The sequence below is a fragment of the Cydia strobilella genome, chromosome 12 (genome assembly GCF_947568885.1).
Source record: "Cydia strobilella chromosome 12, ilCydStro3.1, whole genome shotgun sequence".
In the NCBI taxonomy this organism is placed as follows: Eukaryota; Metazoa; Arthropoda; class Insecta; order Lepidoptera; family Tortricidae; genus Cydia; species Cydia strobilella.
Window position 1 is genome coordinate 13,816,682 of NC_086052.1, and position 22,081 is coordinate 13,838,762.

The 22,081-nt window shown below is 37.7% G+C and overlaps 1 protein-coding gene across 1 annotated transcript in view; it reads right to left on the bottom strand.

The window, feature by feature from the left end:
• Positions 1–22,081, bottom strand: part of LOC134746225 (uncharacterized) — a 202,362-nt gene that overhangs the window by 53,698 nt on the left and 126,583 nt on the right. The window contains exons 2-6 of the mRNA XM_063680552.1: positions 12,814–12,946; positions 11,122–11,268; positions 7,439–7,598; positions 3,922–4,108; positions 980–1,098 (exon numbers count right to left, since the gene is read on the bottom strand). Coding sequence (XP_063536622.1) covers positions 980–1,098; positions 3,922–4,108; positions 7,439–7,598; positions 11,122–11,268; positions 12,814–12,946 — 746 coding nt within the window. The remainder of the gene's footprint in view (positions 1–979; positions 1,099–3,921; positions 4,109–7,438; positions 7,599–11,121; positions 11,269–12,813; positions 12,947–22,081) is intronic.

The following is a 22,081-nucleotide window of genomic DNA, read 5'->3' on the forward strand; positions in this document are numbered from 1 at the left end:
GTCATGACGAACTCTACACACCGGCAATTTCCTGAATATAAAACAAATTATAGGAAATAGAGCGCGACTTAACCGTTAAATTGAATTTGTGAAATTTATTGATGCGTATAGATATCAGGTTGGGGTCAGGCAGGGCGTAAGAACTAGTTTATACTAGCACTAAGGTTCGGTCCGTTACTTTGCAAACGAGAGTTGATGCACCTGGCCGATAGAACAAATACTGCAATTGTTAGAAAATCTAAGCGCGGATGCAGGAGATTGTGCTTTTGTATATTTCAATTTTCATAAAAAGTTATGGGTTTCAATGATAGTGTTGGCGTTTTAAATGTATTGACTGTTTTAATTTCTTATATATGTTCTCGCGATTAACATTTATTTAATCATAACATTTTATTGTCATGTAATAAATATACAATAAGAGGCAAATAAGAACGACAAACCACTTCCAAAAAGTGGCTATGTCACTAGATTACCGGTGAACTTTGTTTGGCTAAATATGTTTTCAAGATAGACGAAGTTACATATCACTCCAGTTGTTTTATAGCATACCCGGCGATAAATATTGGACATCTGTCTTTAGAAAGAGATTCGGCTAATTTCGGCTTCGTAGAGCGTTATCACATACTACCTATGTATGTGACGTTTGTCATAAGATGTCATATTTAAAATAAAGTTTACACGTCGATTTGACGTAAACTAATAAAGTCCATAAAGTGCAGTATTTACTTCATATGAAACGACAATGAATAAATAGGATGATTGATGGACGGTCGCCAGTGTTCGGAAATCGTCGTAAACAGCCAATTGTCTAACAAACACCGACGTGCAATATTTATCGCCAGGTACTGTATCTACATTAAATTTGAAGTAAGAGCGGGTTTTTTTGCGCATTAGTAATAGATATCGAAACGGCATTCGGGGAATATATGCACTATATGCAGTCTTAATTTGTTTCTTTGTTATAGTGAGGTGAACTTACCGCTGTGTATTCTGCGCAGATGTCGATGGACGTGACAAACTCGCAGACGTCGTCGACCGTCCACGCCGACAGGCGCGCGCGGGCCTCCGCACATAAGCAGTCTCGTGCCTCGCCTCGCTCTGTGCAAAAAATAACAATTTCAATGCGTGTGGGTTAGCCTGTGCAATACTTATTCCAAATTTCAAATCAATAGCGTTAGTAGTTCTCTAGATATTTAGCAATGTGACAGAGACGGACGGACAGTCGCACTATAAGGGGTCCTTTTTACCTATTAGGTACGGAAATGAAAAATTTAATAATGAAAAATGAAGAATTTAAAACCCATTTGAACCCAGCCGGGCAAGCTGCATAAAATCACATTGTTCCATAAACCTTCTAGAATCGGGACAGTGGTCCTAAACAAAAGTTAACCTTACAATATGTAAAAGTAAACCTTGTAATATGATCTTGAATAGGTAAACTCTAAAAGGCTTGTAATTTCGGACGATATACGTAATTGATCAGTAAAGATTAAACTTGCGTTGTTATGATAACTATAACTAGTATGTACCTTCCTATAGGCTTAAAATCGTAACTCAACGTAACTAATTTTAATCCTGTCAAGTGATATTCATTGATTCATAAAAAGGAGATTATTTGAAAAAAAAAAAATATTTTTTTTTTTGACATGAAATTATAACATCGTAATTGGAACTTGGAACGGACCCGTACGCGTAAATACCAAGCGGGCCAGTCCAATATAAGTAAAAAGAAAATAACGATTATCCATTTACCAAATTACCCACCAAAACTCATCATAAGATCGGACCCGTATTTCATAGTAATTAATTTCAACGCGAAGACATTTAGTTTTCGGTAGCGGCAATTAAAGATATTGAAACATAATTGCTTTTCAAAAACGCCGTCGAGTATTTAGACTAATTGACTGGTGCATTTAGTGGATTGCCTCCTAAATGTGAAAGAAATATTGGTTCGAAATTTTGATCGGTGAATCATTTAGGAATGTTAAGCGGTTTGTTCAAAGATAACCATTACTTACTAAGATCCAAGTCGGCTAAACTGGATTAAGGAAATATTTGGAATAAGTAAAAAATTGTCTTTATTACCTTTGAATAAACTCAACCCTTTATTAGTTCGTTTAACAGACTATAAGCAGCTCTTCTTGTCATGTGGTTTAGGTAAAGGTACTCTTATTTTCGTACGCGTGGGTATCTGAAGTAGTTTTAGAAATAGACATATTTTTGTTCGTAAACACAAACGAGACAATTTACATATAACAAAAAAAAAATAGAAAGAATAAAGTGCCACGAAATGTCCACATCTCAGCATGTTGCTAGCAACTTCCAGCGCTGATTTTCCGATGAGACCATCAAGTGAGACGGCATGACAGGTATAACAGACAAAAGAAGAGAGACATAAAATAACATACAGTGGACAAATAGTATAATAAGAAAAGTTATACAGCAAGAAGATCCACCGCCAATGTTAACAATATTTTAATGTGATACTCGTATCTAATATTTATTGTAATGTTTTTTTTTTGTCGTCTAAATATTACTATAAAAAACGAAGCCATACGAGAATGTACGTTTGAATGTCTAGGTTCTAGGATATTAGAGTCAGTATAAGCTGTTTCTAGATTTTTGTCAGCTTGCGTCTGAAACGTAATACCTAGATAGGATCTCAGTTGGTTTAAAACAACTTTCAGTAGTAATTTGCTTCTGGTTATCTAGTTAACTACAATTAAATTTACGAGTAAGTATATCAGTGAAATCTAAAATGAGTAACCGGTAATAGCGCAAGGCCTTTGTTAATCTTACATTCTTTTTTTTTAAACAATGTAGCAATAATTTTTAGAACACTAATTATGATTGAAACTGTAATAGGTACATAACAAGTTTCAAGTTTTAGTAACACAGTTTTGTAGACCTTATTTCAATGTGGAAAAGGTTTACTGATAGTGCTGTATGTGGTACACGTATGATGTTTAGATCGTTTATCAAGAAGTATTGCTGACAATAACGTTTTTCTAATAACCACTTTGCCAATGTGAAATCTAATAATCAACGTATGTCATAACTTGTCAAACGTTATCAAAAGTGCTTATTATTTTATTTTGCTCGTATTGCAGTTTGAACTCTATTAATGATAATACGGTCGTATGTATGTTAAAATGGAAATAAGAGAACAAGTAATATCCTTATGCAACAGCACTTGATATTAATCTCTACTTTAATATTTCTTCTAAGTAAGTACCTAGTTCTATATTTAGTTTCTACATATATATCGGTAGATCTACTCGTATATTTAAAATCTGCAAAATGAAGTGACGTGATATCGTCATTATATATAGAGAGGACGTTATTATCATGTCGATAACTGCTGTTATCATGAGCCAACTGATCATACAGTGAATTTTGACACAATGTGCGCAAATACTCGTAGCACAACTCAATATAGGTGTTTGTCCATTTGGATGATTTCAGCTTGAGCGTCCTCTGTAACTATTTATTTGTGTATACATACTATTATGCATACCTACACATACAGTGTACGACTGTGTACGTACCTAATGTTAGAGGTATATCTAAACTGTAATTAAATACCGGGTCTCTCTCGCGCTTTGCCATGCTCTCGTCCGCCGCAGAAAGATCCAGTGCTGTCCCGGCGCGCTTGCGTCTCAAGCGTTCTACGACCCACTCGGGAACAGTATTATGTAATATTAGAATAGTATCTCACCATCATTAGACACCGGGTCCCTCTCGCCGCTGTCGCTCCTAGTGCTCGGGCTAGCGGAGAGCCTCGCGCGCTTGGCTGCGCTCTCGCCCGCCGCCGACAGATCCAGCGGCGAGTGCTCCGGTGCTGTCCCGGCGCGCTTGCGTCTCAAGTGTTCTACGACCCACTCGGGAACAGTATTATGTAATATTAGAATAGTATCTCACCATCATTAGACACCGGGTCCCTCTCGCCGCTGTCGCTCCTAGTGCTCGGGCTAGCGGAGAGCCTCGCGCGCTTGGCTGCGCTCTCGCCCGCCGCCGACAGATCCAGCGGCGAGTGCTCCGGTGCTGTCCCGGCGCGCTTGCGTCTCGAGCGCCCTCCGCGACCCACTCGGGATATCGCTAGCAGCGTCTGGGGAACATTGTCGACGTTAGGGCGGGACTATTTTATGTAAATTAGGGTTGGGAAAGTGCTTCAAACTACCGATAATAATCTGTGAAAACTTTACGTTAATAATAAAACAAAACATTAATAGGCCAGAGAATAAATCAAGTACATGCAACTCTTATTGTTTGTATTTCAAGACCAAATTCAAATGAGAAGATATAAATTATGTCTAAGCAAAACGAGTAGCTAAAATGTGTTGCTAATTTTCTCAAAGCATACTTAATGACAGGTAGTTTGTTACGCTGCAATGCTAACTATGATTTATTTTGAACCGGCAACTGTCTTTCAAAGCCTGATAAAGTCGTTTCATAATTGCCTACAAAAAGCAGGTAGCGAAACTCGACTTTCTTTAATTTGATAAATTAAGACAATGAGTGTCGTCGACCTCGGTTTGATCCATCGTTGAGTGCTCGGCTGGTCAGATGGCATACGGCACTGAGCCGTTGAGCTCTGAGCAAACATAAAAGGTGAGCCATTATCTGATCGAGAGCGCGAGCATTCATCATAATAACGTACCCACCCGTCACGCTAGCTACCCGCGGGTCAAATTGCAATCTATCTTTTTTAATTGCTCACTAAAAAGGCTCATGCGTTCTAATTTCATATAAAATTCAGACGCGCGCGGCGTGAAATGAACGCGTGCGCCGGCTGAGAAACAGATGGCGAGATTTATTTACCCTTACCCGTTGCCTTTTAAAGATGAACACGTTTGTTAGAATACGACATCAATTTGATGAAGCAAACGGGACATTTCACTTTGCCCAAGCTATCGAGGATCTGCATGAGTAAGTAACTGAAAGTAATCGTTTGTTACCGACCAACGCTGTGGGCGATCCCCCGTGACCATAATAGAATGCAGCTTAATTGATTGTTCAAGCTAATTTGAATCAGCAGCGGAAGATCGTGACGCAACCCCGATGCTACGGCTAATTGCCTCAGAAAACAGCTTTATTGTAGCCCTCATTGCAACATGTGAGCGATATCATCATTACCCAGTAATAAAGTATCTCCAACTCAAGTAATCCGCTCGTGTCATACAGACACGCTGACGATTGAGACAAATATAATAACGCCCATTTTGTGTCATTACGCTTTTTTATTAGAAAGTCAGTCATAACTGTAACAATTTTAACGCTGCAATATCCGCGTGCTCACTGCACTCGTGTGTAAAAAGTCATCTAATTTAAAAGTCGAGCGGCGGTTTGATTTCACATCCCATCAGTACATCACTAGCGTGTCGCGGGCGCTCGGCGCGTGCCACCGCCAATTAGTGCAGCTCCAGTTCCTTTTACAGTGGAGAGTCGAGCGAGCGAGTCGGCGGCGCGCGCGCAGGGGCGGGGCGCTGCCATTACCCTACCGGCGCGCGCGCCGCGAGCCTAAACCCCTCGCAATTAACACTCTTTCCACGTTATCTGCACTCCAAGGAAGTGTAAAGGTCATGAGCCTTATCAGATTTAATTGCCTTCATTATTGCTGGAAAGGAAGCGTGCTACCCGCCGCGCATTATGATTTTAAAGAGCTTCAAATTAACATAAACGAGCGCTCGCCTCTAGATGCTAGGCGTGATAGAGCCTTATGAATTTTACGATCCCTCGAGACATTTTAATCACAGCCGTGAACTATGATACCGGGTAAAACAGCAATTAAGACAGGAAGGTCAGTGAGTACGGGCATATAATAATTAATATGAATTCAAATCGTGCTTTGAAATGAAAACTCAGCTGACCGTAAATTATTTCATAGGGGCAGTGGCTTCTTAAGTAACGAGGATTACCTAATAACGTTGCGAGTATTTTTGATTATTTTTACGATAAAAAATGATTTGCCTCGCTTTTGTACAGTCCCAGCGAACAAAGAAGGTAAAGGCAGTTATGTGACATCATTGGGATGTTAGTAGTGCTGTAGTACTGGTATATCAAATGTCTTGTCAAATCTAATATAATAGAGGGCAACTGAACTGATTGTTTGCTTAGATCATCGACATCCTGTCTCTAACCGCTAACTACGCACGCGATGCGTTTTCTTCTGAAACGCAATTTGAACAAGATACTTTTTAGGGTTCCGTACCTCAAAAGGAAAAAACGGAACCCTTATAGGATCACTCGTGCGTCTGTCTGTCTGTCTGTCCGTCTGTCACAGCCTATTTTCTCCGAAACTACTGGACCAATTTAGTTGAAACTTGGTACACATATGTAAGTTTGTGACCCAAAGATGGACATGTAACGTAAACATATTAATTTTAAACACGGGGGCCACTTTTGGGGGGTAAATGAGAAAATTAAAAAATAAAGTTTGACAAACTATATCGTGTTATATATCAAATGAAAGAGCTCATTGTGAGAATCTCAAATATATTTTTTTATAATTTTAAGATAGATAGTTTAGAAGTTATTCAAGAAAATAGGCAAAAAATAACCATTCCCCCCCCCCCTTTATCTCCGAAACTACTGGGTCAAAAATTTTGAAAAAATACACAAAATAGATCTTTACGTATAGATCACCGGAAAACCTATTAGAAATGTGCAGTCAAGCGTGAGTCGGACTTAATTACTTAGCTTTTGATCCGACCCCTACGGGTTTTTTAAAGACACAAAAAATACATTGTTTAAATTGTGTAATGTACGGAACCCTTGAAACGCGAGTCCGACTCGCACTTGGCCGGTTTTTTGTACTTAATTGGGATGATTATGTCAATACTTTGGTTGAGCCTCAATACTAGGTAGTTTATTTTTTCAAATTTTGTTTTGGGTAAAACTGGAATAAAAATAATACTAGTCAGATTTCAATTTACTTAATAATGAGGGTGAACCTACGATGGTAAATCATAGCTGAGCTAATTTGTTTTCGGATCGAACACCAAGCGAGTTATCGTTTTTGTGGGATTGGCAAGAGGCGTATTATATGTACCTACTTGGTGCAATTTTATTACATACCTCGAAAAGTATAGGTATCTATGACAATTTTCTCTTACTCAAAGCAATTTTCTAGACGTTTTTCTTTTATATACGTAAATACGTATGTTCATAGTACGTCATTTGTTCATGGTACATCATACGTAAATATCTTCATGGGCAAAGCTTTAGTAGGTCTCGGGACATCTTCCATGAATTCTCCTAGACAAGATCTTAACCACGTAAAGGAATTTATGAAAGCAGCCGTATATTTAAAAATTTTGAAGGTAGGTCATTGGATAAATAATATCTAATCAGTTGAACCAATGGGAAAATCTACTTTTTTTGTGTTACAATAACGACACTGTCCTAGTTGTGAGGTGACACATGAATAGTGACGTACCTTAGTGGAGCTCATGTCGAGCATGACGGGGAAGGCGGGCAGCCGCGGCGGGCCGCCCTGCTGCTTCGCCATCTTTGTGAACAGCCCACCGAGCGGCGCGTCCGTCGCCTCCTGCGCCGGCGCACGCTCCGCGCCGAAGCCGTTCATACGGTGGAAGTAGCTGGGGAATTAAAATATATTTAGTATTTTTGTTGTTGGAATGATCGTCACCTGTCACTCGAGGGGCTAAGTTCAATGACTTGGATAGCGTGACCTGTGCCTGGTGCTTAATTATCTGTACAAGGAAGAACGATTATAACTATTATCTATAGTTTGACTAACGCGAATGTGTTGAAATAGTTATTTTAGTGACAGAATATTTCTAAACATAGCTCTCAATAAGCAAATTTGTGGTCATTATAACACAGAACTACCATAAACAATACTGTGAATACATTTTGCCAAATTTAAATATTAACATTAACTGATTATATTCGTCCTAACTCCTAATGATATTAAAACAGAATTCAAACGACAAATTACTTGCATTCCGCATTCTTGACTGATACAGACACGATAACTTATTGATTCATAATAATTAATATTGACAGAGGTCAGCGAACCCCGAAACATGAGCAATTCATTAATATAACATAAGTTCACGTGGTGACCATCGGTTCTCACGAATCATGTAAATTTGTCGACTAAACGTAAGTTATCGAATCGATTAATATGCTAATTGGCTGGGGCATCACTAGTCGGTCGGTGAACCGTCGTAGTGTTGTGACATGCCGTGTGAAATGTCTAGAGTACATAGGAAGTGGCTGGCTTAAAATGATCGAGTGTTTCCTTTCTTTATTAATACCTAGATAAATTTATTAATGTCCGTTATGTATAGTTTTATCTCAGTTACGAACGGCTTAATAACTTGGACCTTTCTACTGTTGTACCTACTAACTTAATTTGTTGTTATTACACTTGTTACTTAATATGTACCTATACCAACATACCAAAATAATGGGTAATAAAAAATATCGTATTTCAATCTGAGTTTTTTTATGAGTAAGTATGAATAAATGGAAAGAAAACAAAACCAATCAATTTAAATTCTCTTTTAACTTCTGAATTTCGTAGGCGTGACTCACGTATTAAAAACGGCACGAGCCATTATCACAATGTGCGTATCGGTAAGTGCATTATAAAACTTCACATAAGCCTTTTAACTTATTGATGTTTTATACACAGAAAAGATATCACACATATTTGTCTCCTAATTACTTGTATTAGGGTTTTAGTGCTACCTGTTAAAATAATGTTAAAATGACGCATTACAGAAAAGTGGTTTGAAGTGCCGCCGCATAATTAATGCATTCATTCAGTTAAGATTTCAGATATTTTAACATTAGGTACGGTTTTGAAAAATAAAATACGTTCGAATTAATTGTATATTTAATATGTGAACTGTATTTATTAAGGCAGGCGTTATTGATTGAGACACATTTTGCGTAAATCGTAAACGTTTTACGAGTTACATTTATTCGTTTCATCCGGTCCTCGAGATAATTCTTCGAGACATTTTAATAACAGTAAGCTAGCTATTAGCTTAGAATAATTGTGGTTGGCTGTAGACTAGAGAAGATTTATATTGTACAAACGGCCTTCTAGCCTAGTTTGGGAGTGAAGCTGTTTTCGAAGCCTAGAGGTCCCCGGTTTGAATCCCGCTACGGGCATTTATTTTTCTAAATTAATTTTTAACAAGCAGAAACGTCTGCGATCGGTGCTATTAAGATTAGAATAAATTTATTGTTAGACTTATATTGACCGGGATATAGACCGTGATTACCTTTTGTATTTTTTGTATAATACAAAAGGTAATCACGGTCTATATCCCGGTCAATATAAGTCTAGTGAAACTAACCGTGAATCATTCAAAACTCTAAATTTATTGTTTTTTTTTTTTTTTGGTTTTTTTTCTCTGTTTATCACGGATATTCGTTCCCGACGAGTTATGGATGTTTCTATGTACATATTTATATCCATCTATTATATATTGAGTTTCCTGTGATACTAGATTGATTTGTGTAGGATTGTCCAGTATTTATTCATGTAAAGTATTCCAAGTTCCGTTAAAGGTACAGTCGACGTCAGATATATCGGCGCGGCCAAGGTGCTCACAAATATCTGAACACTTCTCTATTGTTAAGGCATTAGTGCGTGTTCAGAAATATGTGAGCACCTTGCCCGCTCTGATATATCTGATGGCGACTGTACAAATGTATATGTGTATGCGAGTCGAAAGTATAGCACAAATAAGGATACATAGGTACACTGCTACAAATACACCAAAGGGAAGTCATCGTGTCCGTGAATTTAATGTAGACGTGACTTCATGAGAATTATTAAAATGTCGACTATAGCTTACTGTCAATTTGCCTATACTGTGTTAGCACCGTTAGCGGTCTCTACTCGCTGAATCCAGACTAGTTCACATCCTTTGCGCAGGATGTCGTAACACAACTGTTGTCGGAAGTTGATGTTACATTATTGGATTACAAATTACAATGCACAAACCAGACCAGAATTGACCAGTTTAGCCTGTCAATACGGAGATTTTATTTTTTTATTACTCTATGGCCTGCTATTTAGCAATGGTTGATGTATTATAAGACTTAACTAAGGCTGCTGCATAGCTAGGTCTAAAATTCTAAATCTTAGTTGTGTTGTGCTTGATAGTACACTCTCGTGTATGTTTTGTATTGTAGGTAAGTATCCGAAGAAAATGCGCCTTTAAAATTTTTATTTTTGAATAGCCTATATTGTGTCCCACTGCAGTGCTGGGCAAAGGCCTCCCCTGTCTTCCGCCACTCGTCAGTCGCTATAAAAAGAGTCCGGTCGTCTCGCCATCTCCTTTTTGGCCTGTCTCTGCCTCGTGTGATCTGTCGTGCCCATTCGGTCACTATTTTGGCCCATCTGTCTGGGTGCATGCGACAGATGTGTCCCGCCCAATCCCACTTTAGCTTGGCGGCCTTCGCACCCACATCTGCGATACCAGTTTTGGAGCGCCTTATCCGATCGGTTCTACGGACTCCGAGTATGCTGCGCTCCATTGGTCGCTGGCAAATCTTGAGTCGGGACTTTTGGGCTACTGTTAATGACCACGTTTGTGTTTTAGTGCCAGTGGAAGGTTGCCCTTCATTAACGCCTTCATGGACCAGAAGCTCGATAGGTATATTCGTCAACACATTGTATATCCTGCCCATCTATAGATAGGCTGGTTAAACTTGGTTGTGACTTGTTGTATTGACTACAAGAAGTGTGCAAACTGAGTAGACGCTTGAGCGGAGCTGCGCGGTGCGGCGTTCACACTAAACAAATGCTAACCTCTGCAAGCGGCCTCAGTGCACGCTGTATCGGCCCTTTGCCGCTTGTCGCCACCCCACCGAACCGTACACGAAGAGTTATGACACCAATAAAGGATGTACTTTCTGATAGATACACTTTCTCGTTAGGCGCTCTCCTGACCCCTGTTTCACCACTTAGACAATTGATAATGACAAATCACCGTACATTGCTTACATTGCTAGTCCAACGCTATGTAACGTACCATTAAAGACCCGGAAATTTTGTGTAAAATTGTCAGTGTCAGAAGTCACTTGTCTGGTGAAATAGGCGCCTAGTAGTGCAAGATCTGTGGTGGTACTCACTCGTTAGGCGGGCTGTTATACCGCGCGGCGAGGGAGCGCATGATGTCCGAGTAGTTGCGCGGCGGGTGCGGCGGCGGAGCGTGCGGGCTGCCGCGCTCAGGCGGCGTGCCCGGGTATGACGACGTTGACGGCGTCACGCTGCGGGATCTGTCGACAACAGAAGCTTTTAGCCCCAATCTTTCCAAAACCAGATGACTAAAGGACCTTTCAGCAATAGAGTGTGAGCACGCTACGTTTTATTGGCCAAGGGATACGTCTAGTACCTGGCGCTCTTATGATATATGTATTGTTAATACTATTAGAAGTATTAGAACAAATTAAATTATTTTCAGAAAATATTTTAATTTGTTTTTATTTTAAGTAGAAACACTACTTACAAATTATAAACTGAAATAAATGTCATATACTATGAAAAAGTGACCAAGGCCTCCAGTGATCCAGGCTGGAATCGAACCAGCGTCCTCTGCTATCGCGGCAGGTGCCTGTGCCATTCGGCCACCGGGCCACAGCGGCATAGATCAAATTTTTCCAAGTATATGCACTCTTTACTGAAGGCTTATGTCGCCCCCTGGCCATCAAGGTAGAACAGTATGGTTCGACCTTCTATTTAACTGGATCATCTCAGGTGATATCGAGAGAGATGGCGCCGGCAATCAACACACGGGCACTTGCCGCGATAGCAGAGGACGCTGGTTCGATTCCAGCCTAGGGCACTGGAGGCCTCGGTCACTTTTTCTTAGTTTATGACATTTATTTCAGTTTGTATTGTCAATGCCAAAACGGTGCATAATCTGCGAGGCCGGGGTATACTGGAAATGTGTATTGCGTTTTTGTCATAGGTACACTTTTCTGTGTAAACGGTATATTTATCAACGTATTTAAATCGTGCTGACCCTTTACTGCAGTTGTTACAGTTTAGTCTGTGGTGAAAATGCTACTTTGGAAACTCTGCGCTTATAACTGTGACTTGTGAACTAAATCGCCATCTATGCATACTGCAAGTATCTTAGGTTTATATTATCATTTCACTCAGTGGAAACCTTTATTAGCGTCATAATAGGGTATCGAGGGTATCTTATGGGCCTACACACGTAGTGCTTACAAAGTTACAAACTTACACATATCGCATGGAGTTTCCGTAGGCGTACAATCCTAATTGGCCTTAGGTCCGGCGCAGCGTTACAACACCCGTCTAGATACTCGTAGATATCGTTTTATGCTCCATAGAAATGGAAGGTAAAGCTTGGTTATTTTATTCAAAGCCACATTACATTATGAGTGTTATTCAGTAAGTATATGTATAATATAGGTATATACTAAATAAACTACACAAGTATTAAAGAACTTGAACTTGACAAACATTCTCATAATTCTTTCACTGAAAAGGGTTCTGATTCCCAGTTTTGGTTCTGTTGCACCTCCTTTATACGTTGAAGTTTCTTGTGGCCTATCCTCTGACCTTTTTAACTCACGCGAATTGATACTGCCTGAGCAACACGCTCCTTAATTTTCAAACTATCTGCTAGATATAGTGTCTCAGAGTATTTTGGTGGAGGTTTGATATGTGAGTATGAGTATTTACCTGAAGGTTGTGGAGTCGGGGGGCTCTTGATGAGTCGCCTGAGCAGGTCTCTTCTTTATCTGACAAAAGAGACTAGGTACTTATTACTATTGGTCTAGAGAGGCAGTTACCTGGAGGCGGTGGAGTCGTGGGGGCTGAGCCGCTCGATCTTGACGTGCGGCGGCGCCGGCGCGGGCGCGTGCGCGTGCGCGGGCGACGCCGCATCGCGCGCGCAGCGCCGCGCCCCGCCGCCCCCTCCTTCACCTGAGGACAAAACAAAACACAGTCAGTACCTAGTCAATTAGAAATTCACTCAAAAAAAGCTGGTTGCATACATCGTATTGATCATTATAACGCAGATAGATAAAAATTTAAAAAATATAAGCTTGCTTTTTTAGAACACCTAACTCACATCACAAAGCAAGAGCTGAATGAAAACCTAATGTTTCACGACTCAATTATGCCTTTACATTTTTTAATACTGACTAGCTAAATCCTTACTGAAGTACCACAAACTGCATACCGGGGTCAGTTCTCCAGGCGACTTTATCACGCGACAACTGTCACGCACATTAATCCGCCAGATGGCGGTGAGATTGCCGAAAGAATCGTCCGCGTCAAAAGAGCCGCGATGCTATCTAGCGGGTCGTGATCTTTCGCGGCATTATTTGATTCTAAAGTAACATAACCTCAAAATAACTTTCTCTGATAATTATGAGTAACGAGTCTAGGCACGAAGGGAGTGGAAGATAAAACGGATTATAAAAATGGTGATGTTATTGGAAGCTTTTAGGTAGTTTTGCCTTAGTAAATTTGTAGGTATTAATAAATCTCAAATATGTATTAGGTACAGATCGAAGTCGAATATGTGACATGAGTTTTAATTTTTCGATATTATAATTTTCTTGTAAGAAAGTGATGGTTCACCGCAGGTATTTAAACATCCTATTGATAGTAGTCAATTAAATGAAGAAGATTGTTGCCCGAAACGCATATTTTTTAGATTTTTAACCATTTCTAGACAAAAACTAATAGTCTCTAGTATTTAAGTGGATATGGAGTAAATTTTAAATAAATTTAGGCACTATTGAGTTTTCTAGTTCAAAATTATCAATAATCGATGTAGTCACGCTCCGTGTTTGTTGAGCCATTTAGGATTGTAGCTAAATTGGACATTCCATAGCGCAAGTATTGCACAACCAATTTAGCTAGGACTCTAAATGGCATGGTAGTGAGGTTCGAAATTGCATGGAGAAATTATTAATGAATTCCATTCATAATTTCTCCATGCAATTTCGAACCTCACTGTACATCATACATTTCTTCCATTTTTTTCACTTTAGATCACGATTGACTAATTAGGTACACGAATTACGAAAATCCTGTTTATTTCAATACTCGTTGATTTCGTAAATGTTAAAAGATAAAGAAGATTTCCAAAACTGAATCCCTGTTATCAGAAATAAAGATTCTTACATTTCGCGTACACATTTAAATTATTTGCGGATCGGTTCGCAGATAAGTCGGTGCGCGTGAAATTTGTCAAACGGCGCATGTCTGCCACGATAGTGACAAATGGCGACAGCTTGGAGATTTCAGACAGATCACTTCACTAGATGGTGTATTTAAGAACAACTTACGCGTACCATTTCGGCGTTCGTTCGTATTGTACTTATAAAGTATATGAAACGTGATCGCTCATTTACATTGCGTCCAAAGTGACAATTTGTGCGCTCGTAATAGGTACCAAATATCAACTTGAGTTTCAGGGTTGTTGTAGTACCGGCGTTGTAGTGGCGCGCTTAAGCATAATATTGCCTATATTATATATACAGTTCGCATCTTATACGAACAGTGGTGGATTTGCAGTCTTGGCCGCCCTAGACCCCAGGCCCTCTAGTAACTACTAGCCGCCCCTTTCTCAGCACCCATCATATAGACTTGCCGCTCTAGGGCTTACTGGGCCCTAGGGCAAATCTGCCACTGCTTATACTAATACGTACTAACATGCGGATTTTATGGCAGGTAGTCTGTTTCAGACCATTGGCCATAATCCATAGTAGCTTTTAACTTAAAATCTAAGAAAAAAGTAAAAGTTCTTAAACGCCATTTTTGAACGGTTTGCGGCGCCTTTATATACCGTAATCTGTGATATGAAATTGATAATTGAGTAAACATTTAATTTGGTATTCACGCTTGGAAATGCCTTTGAATTAAGCACAATTAACCTGGAGAATTCGTCGAGTGTGATAACTATTTGGGGTCTACAAATTTGTCTTAACGGTCAACGTGCATATATTATTTGATGTGTGAATAGGTAGAGGTGCAGTTAAAGGTTAACGCACACCGCACACTGTATGCGTGGCGCCCTGGCCCTGGCTATCTAGGTATTTAGCTTGTGTAGCGTTGCGGTTTCTAGATAATCGCATGTTCGCAACGCATTATGGATATTGAGTGCTGCGGTGTGTTTAGGCCTTAAATTAGCTCAAACAATGAAAAGGGAATATATGACGATACTAGCCGCGACTTCGCCTGCATGTAGCATAAAATGATAATTTTCATGAAAATAGGTTTCAAACAGATATACATATAGTTACTTAACGCTTTTATTAAATAAGTAGGGATAGGTACTAAATTCTGCCGTAAATCTAAATAGTGACATACTAGTTCCAACGAAACTCAAACATACGCACGATACGTTACCATTACAAGTATTTTTTTATGTATGACCATGACATTACATTGTACAAACCAGAATTGACATTAAAGTCCTAATTAATAAATGGCTGCGATACCAGAACCGACACTTCCTCTACGATGCCAATTTTATTTTTATTGCCCACCTCACCTTGCCTTCATTGTTCATAAATTGTGGCAAACATAAATAGTTGCTGATAAGTATACTTAATAAAATGATTATAACCTCATTTTATACTCGTAAAAGTACAAGTTACAATTTTTACAGGTGTAAACCAGCAACATTGATGCGTTTGACACTATGCTCTGCTCGATAAAATAGGTGGTACAGCCACATACAAGAAAAGAGGTAAATATAGACGAATGTCGTTGCTTTATTATCCATTTCAACATAAATGTATCTACAAATGATAACATACATTAGTTATCGTCAATTGAGTCGCTTAACTTCAAACTCGAGTACATCCATCTGAGCTGAGCTTGTACATAATTGTGTAGCGACACAATTATGTATAAGCCGTTTTTTTCCTTCAGTGCATTTGTAATTTTGTAGTGTCTACTAAATAGGTACGTTTTAAATGTCATACACTTACGAACTGGATTTTGGTTAATCAATTTAAAAGCAATTAGTTCTAGTTATGTTTATGATCAAGAACATAACATATGAACTCAATGTACTTAATACACTTAATTCTAATTTAAATAATAACGTTTTGAAAAGAAACAGTAGTAGTTGTCAATATAATTTGAAGTTTAACCTTTGGTATGCTTAGGAGCAGATCTGCTCCATATATATTCAACTTAAACATGAAGTTGTCTAGATTGCTATTTAAATAACAATTTTTTGACAGGAGCATACGAAAGGTTAAACTTTCAAAAGTTTGGAGTATTTAGGAACTTTCTTGTAAACCATTTTTTTTAAGAAACATTCGCAAGCGACGCTATATGTCACCATTTATGGTGTGTCAGGTATTGTCACGATATATCAAATGATATCGCGTTTTTATAGTATATTACATGACTTGCCGCAAGTTTATTTATTATGTTATCTCACAAAATAAATTAACAGTTGCTATGATAGCCGTGAAGTAGGTACTATAATCGTCAGCTGAATATTTCTTCATATTGTGTTTATGCTTGTAATCGGTACAATAGTCATGTTATTTAAATTTTTAGATAAATTAGTACCGAAGAATTGACAGGCCTTATGATGTATAGTGCGATCTATCTCGCTTGTCAGACTAACTAGGAATTGATGGAGCCTTTTATGGCGGCTGCCTTTGTTGCGATGTTTACAACGAATCAGCTACTACATGATAAGAAGAAAATACAGATACACATGTCTAAAGTATTCCTAGCGAGCACCAATATCAATACAAGAAAATATTTTATCAAAAAAAATTAAATAAGAAATTTCATTACTACTTAGAAAAGCGCGTGAATACGTATATTTCCCGGTGAAATAAATTAAATAAATAAATATCTTTATTTAAGTAAAGTACTGAACATTATCGAATGCAAATATGTTTTATAAAAAAATAGTTAAGATAATAAAATAGTAGTCAAATCTTAATGTGTCATCTCATACATTTATTAAAATGAAATAATATTAACATAAAAATTAATATTAAATCATTTTACGGTTTAGACTCACTTGTTTTAGTCACTCGCGCGACATGTTTCGGAGAGCCTAGTAATGCTAATGTTAAATGTTAATGTAAGTATGTATGTTTGTTTAATGTTAGTATGTCTCACAACAGTTTAAATTCGATAAAAATTAATGACATAATATAATATAATACGCTACCGTGCAACCAAACCCATTTCATTTCTGTTATGAAACTGGACTATTAAAAACTAAGTGACTTTGACTACAATGTTGAATGACCAACCATAGAATAACGTCATAACCGTCATATATTGATAACCGTGTATATGTTATGGAGAAATTATGTCAAAATGACATTTTCGGAGACATTATACAAGTATAATAATATCGCTTTGTGGGTTATCGCCTACGTGAAAACGGACCATCTTTTATAAGTTCTATAGGACGAGTATTTGATATGGTCATTTGGATGTACTTAACTATATCAGATTATAGTATGTGACTAATAGTTATGTTCGATTTGATAAATTGTGTTTTAAATATACTTACAATAAAGTGTCTCAAATTGTAGGCGTAGCTAAAAATGCCATAAATCCTGATTTACCTCTTATGGTTCGAAAATAAATTGTGGTTGAAAAATATTTCATTTGGCTAAGAATTTTGCAATCCGCTAATGGTACTAATGTTCCAATGGCAAAACGCGTTCTTAAAAACCAAGTAACTTTTTTACAAGATTATCAATTCTTGCGGACAAAATAGCGTAATATTAGTTTCAAGGTAGGTAACGCAGGTGGCGCCACGTTGAACAGCAAACATAACTTGGCGTTCTAAATTTGTAAATCACATATTTGTTGACGGAAGTTATCAGCGTCGATGATGAGTTGATGACCGATGTCGGCCGAAAGCGTTCGGGTCACCTGACATTTTAATGAGAGGAAATGCGTACCGTTATCACTTCGACTCGACCGTATAGGCTAGGAACCGATTGTTAAAAGGTATGTAGGAAACCAATAATTCGTTCTTTTGAATGACAAGCGATGACTCGCGGTGCAACTTATATGTTTGATCAAATACAAACACACCTATTTTAAAAGACTTCATAATTATAATTTATTCCCATATAATTTAGCTTTTACAATCAACAGTAAAATTTAACCGTCAGTTTCAAAGTAAGCGCTCAAGTAACCCTAGGTTTAACAGTGCATTACAACGCGGTTTTACATCCACATTGTTTTCTAATACCCTGACTGAACCTTTGTATGGCATTGATTGTGTAAGTCACAAGACACTGAGTATATTTATTTGTAGGTTATGAGTCATATTAATAGAACTTCCTTAATGAATTACCTATAGATATTTTAATGTAAGCGAAGCAACCTAGCAGCGGCAAAGTGCAAGCTAAAATCATATAATCATTAGAACTTGAAGTTTATAGTTAGTGGCGATGGCGCTTCCACGCTATGTTGTTTTTCAAATCAGTGCAGAATTAGCTTCAGTCGGACTTTATCCTGATGATTTCTTACTATACCTAATTGAGTAAGTATTAAATAGGTTGAAACGTAACTGGTACTTAATTCGCAACAACTCGTAAATTTACAAACTAATTTCTATAAACACAACTTTGACTGTTCATGACTTATACTAGTTGCCACGTTCGTTGTATAATCAACTGCGTTACCTGCCTCTTGACACTACTTATCTAAAATATCTGATAAGTAAATAGTCGTAAATAGATACATCCGTCACCAGGAAATCTACAATTTTAAATTTATATTTCTATTAAAATAATATTTATAAAAAAAGTTTTCTGTTCATTTAATAGTAATTCAATGAAAGGCGAAAATAATATCTGTTAAATAATAATCACATTTTAGTTTTAGGTTAGTTTATTGGTAGGTAGGGTTCTTTTGGGTAGGCTGTATGTACAAACACTCAATATATAGTCTAACGAGTTTAATATCCTCTAATTTAGCTCGCCCCTGCTTTTAACTTAATTCCTTACAGGTCACGGGCATCGTCAAACAGGGTACCGTTCGTAGGCGCCTGACTTGAATGGCCAGAGGGCCACATATTGACGGTACCGTACCGTACCTGTATAGGCGATCGATGAATGACCTAGGTGAATTACAATGCTGTACGAAAATATGGAAAGACATAAATAGTTAGACGAAGAAATGTCTGCAGACACTTTGACAGCAGCAGATTTTATTTATACGTCATAATTTTATTCTGCACTGCGTGTGCTGTCAAAACCTCTGCAGATTTTTCTTGGTATGACTCTAATTGACAAGGCCCAAGGTAGAACTAATACCTAATTTGGGTAGGACCGTACTACTATTTTTTGGATTTAATTTTATTTAAGTACGCCCACAGCCGCAATATTTATGGTAAATTGGTCACTATAAGAATTAATTCTTTTATAATGTACCCATACAATTTTACAGCTGGCTATACATGGTGTACATAATATATATATTTGTATTCATTTAGCAAGAATATTTACTTACTTACATACATTTCACACAAATACGACCTCGACTAATCGACGTTATAGAAGATTGACTCAAGCTTTAAACAAGATAAGGTAACCCGTTGTAACACCAGCTACCCTCCTTAATACATATAATTTAATACGTAAGTACTATGAAAAATACTTGTCCGTATTAGGACAGGTTACCCTATGACTTATAAAAAAAAACACATCATAAAACAAAACAAGACCTCTACTTAAAAGTAAACCAAACCAAATGACTTCAGACTGGCCGCAAACAAGACGTTTGTTTGAAATCGATTTAAAAACAAATCGATTACCGAGACCCCAGGCCGACCTCTTCCGAGAGACGATCAGTCAACAAAGATTGAAGCTGCTTGTATTTTCCCTCTCTTTTCTTCTTTTGTGACCGAGTGCTACACCGAATGTCGTAGGGGTTACGATTTAAAGGTCATTGATGAATAAATATTAGAGTATGTTTTTTTCCGCGACATAATTTATTTTTACATTATGTCAAAAGTAGAATATATGCCTAAGATTTGGTAATTCAAGCAGAGGAAAAAAATACTTCCATTTGATATAGGTACCTATACCTACAAAAGAAGGCCCTCGTCACTAAATAATAAATATGTGTAATAATATATCTGATCTGATTTATTTCTTATGTTTACGATATATCTATCACCTATATACTTATTTTGTACCTACAAAAATCACGTGCTTGTCAATACAATAAGCGTACTGAACAATATTTAAGGTTGGCAACCTTTGTCTATGACCGGAATGACTTATGTTTTTATAAACGTTTACAAACCACGAAAACCTGAAACTTAACTGGTCAGTCAACAAGGCATTTCTAACTATCTCTGTCAACTGCCAGTCATGTTGGGTGGATTAGAACCTGCCTGTGAATCACAAAATATCGTAAATTATAAAGACGTGTATGGAATATACGACGTTTCTGTAATTAGCGTAGAACACCTGCCCGCGAAGCACAGAATGTCGTATGTTATAGGGGTTTGTATGGGAGATACGACGTTTCTATAATTAGCACAGGACAGGCGTACGCGCACCGCGCAGTCAACACACGCTGTTTGTGCTGCGTGGGCGGGTGACCCCCCAGGAGATTGCGGAGTGAAATACTCTAGAAAGTCAGCTCCTAAGAAAATTATTCAATTGTATTTTTGTAACTGAAGAACATTTTGTTATATTTTATGTACACACTTGTAAATTTTAAGTAAACAATTAGTAATTTATCAAAGATTAGGTAGCCAAGAATGTCGAAATCGACAATTTCTACAATCATATACCTACATACATTTAAATTGATTTATCGTATGGCATTTACTGAATTTAAATTGAATACTTATCATTAGATAAGTATTCAATTTAAATCATTAGATTGAGGTTTGCACTCTTCTGATACTCATACCAACTAATTTAAATTATTAATTATAGGTTGTGAAATGGGTGACTGACTTGTAGCTAATACAATACTTCGACGTACTTATCCCAATCATGAACTGTCTACAATACTTATTCTATATCTATTACCCAGGGTTGACAGTCGGGCACGGGCATTACTTCAGTCCAAGCCATAAATCTCGCATTTGCCCAAGCCCTGCTTGCAAATTGTGCTCGTAATCGCTTCCTTATGACAAAATCATTTAATTCCCGACCCGGGGACATGTTGTGCAAGAGAATGTGACCGGGAATGTCGCAGTGATGGCTGGATCTTGGATTTTAAAGTTGTATGAAGGCATTTTTTGCTCTAGGGAGCTTAGCTACGTAGAGATTAGAGTTGTGCTGTTCTAGAGAACGTTCTCAATTTTGAATGGAAGAAGAGTTTCTCATACGAAATTGAGAACGTTTCCTATAGAAGTCTTGAGAATATTGCCTCTAGTATAAACGGAGATCTTAGGAACGGCGAAACTATGTTAGAGATATAACATAGAGAACAACGATCTTTTATTTTTATGATAACACACGACAATTATACCTATAATTTAATAATTTGTATTCGCCTCGAAAATAAACAGGAAATTAGATACGCTGTAACCTGCTTATTAATTTTCTAAACAATTATTTTTTTAGAGATAGAAACAATTTTACACGGATGTGTGCGAGCTGGAACAGAGTAATATTTAGTAGAAACGGTAATACAGTTTTGTAGCTTAGATTCAACCTCGCCCATCGGCAGTGGTTCGTTGCACATGCACATCTGTAGTGGAAAAGTGCCCTTAGGCCTTAGGGCTGCATATTTACGGTTATTTTCAGTTATCTCTAAAAGCCGCTGCGTATCTAAATATTCTGATTATGCTTTTCTCTCACATATGCAGTCAAAGTCAAAACAACATGCAAATCTCATGGAAGCGGCAACTAATAACTACAAGTTGCATAGTTTAACATGCTAGTCAAAGTTCATTACTATGAACATTGAGTACCTATTGCTATCTTTTTATCGCAATCCTTACGTGGTTAGCAATTCTAAGTAAGATTTCAAATTAAAAGGAAATATTAAGTTATTCAATGAATGTAAATAAGTACATATCTTAATTATTAATTATTCTTATCACTAAATATCACTATTGCACTGACAAGA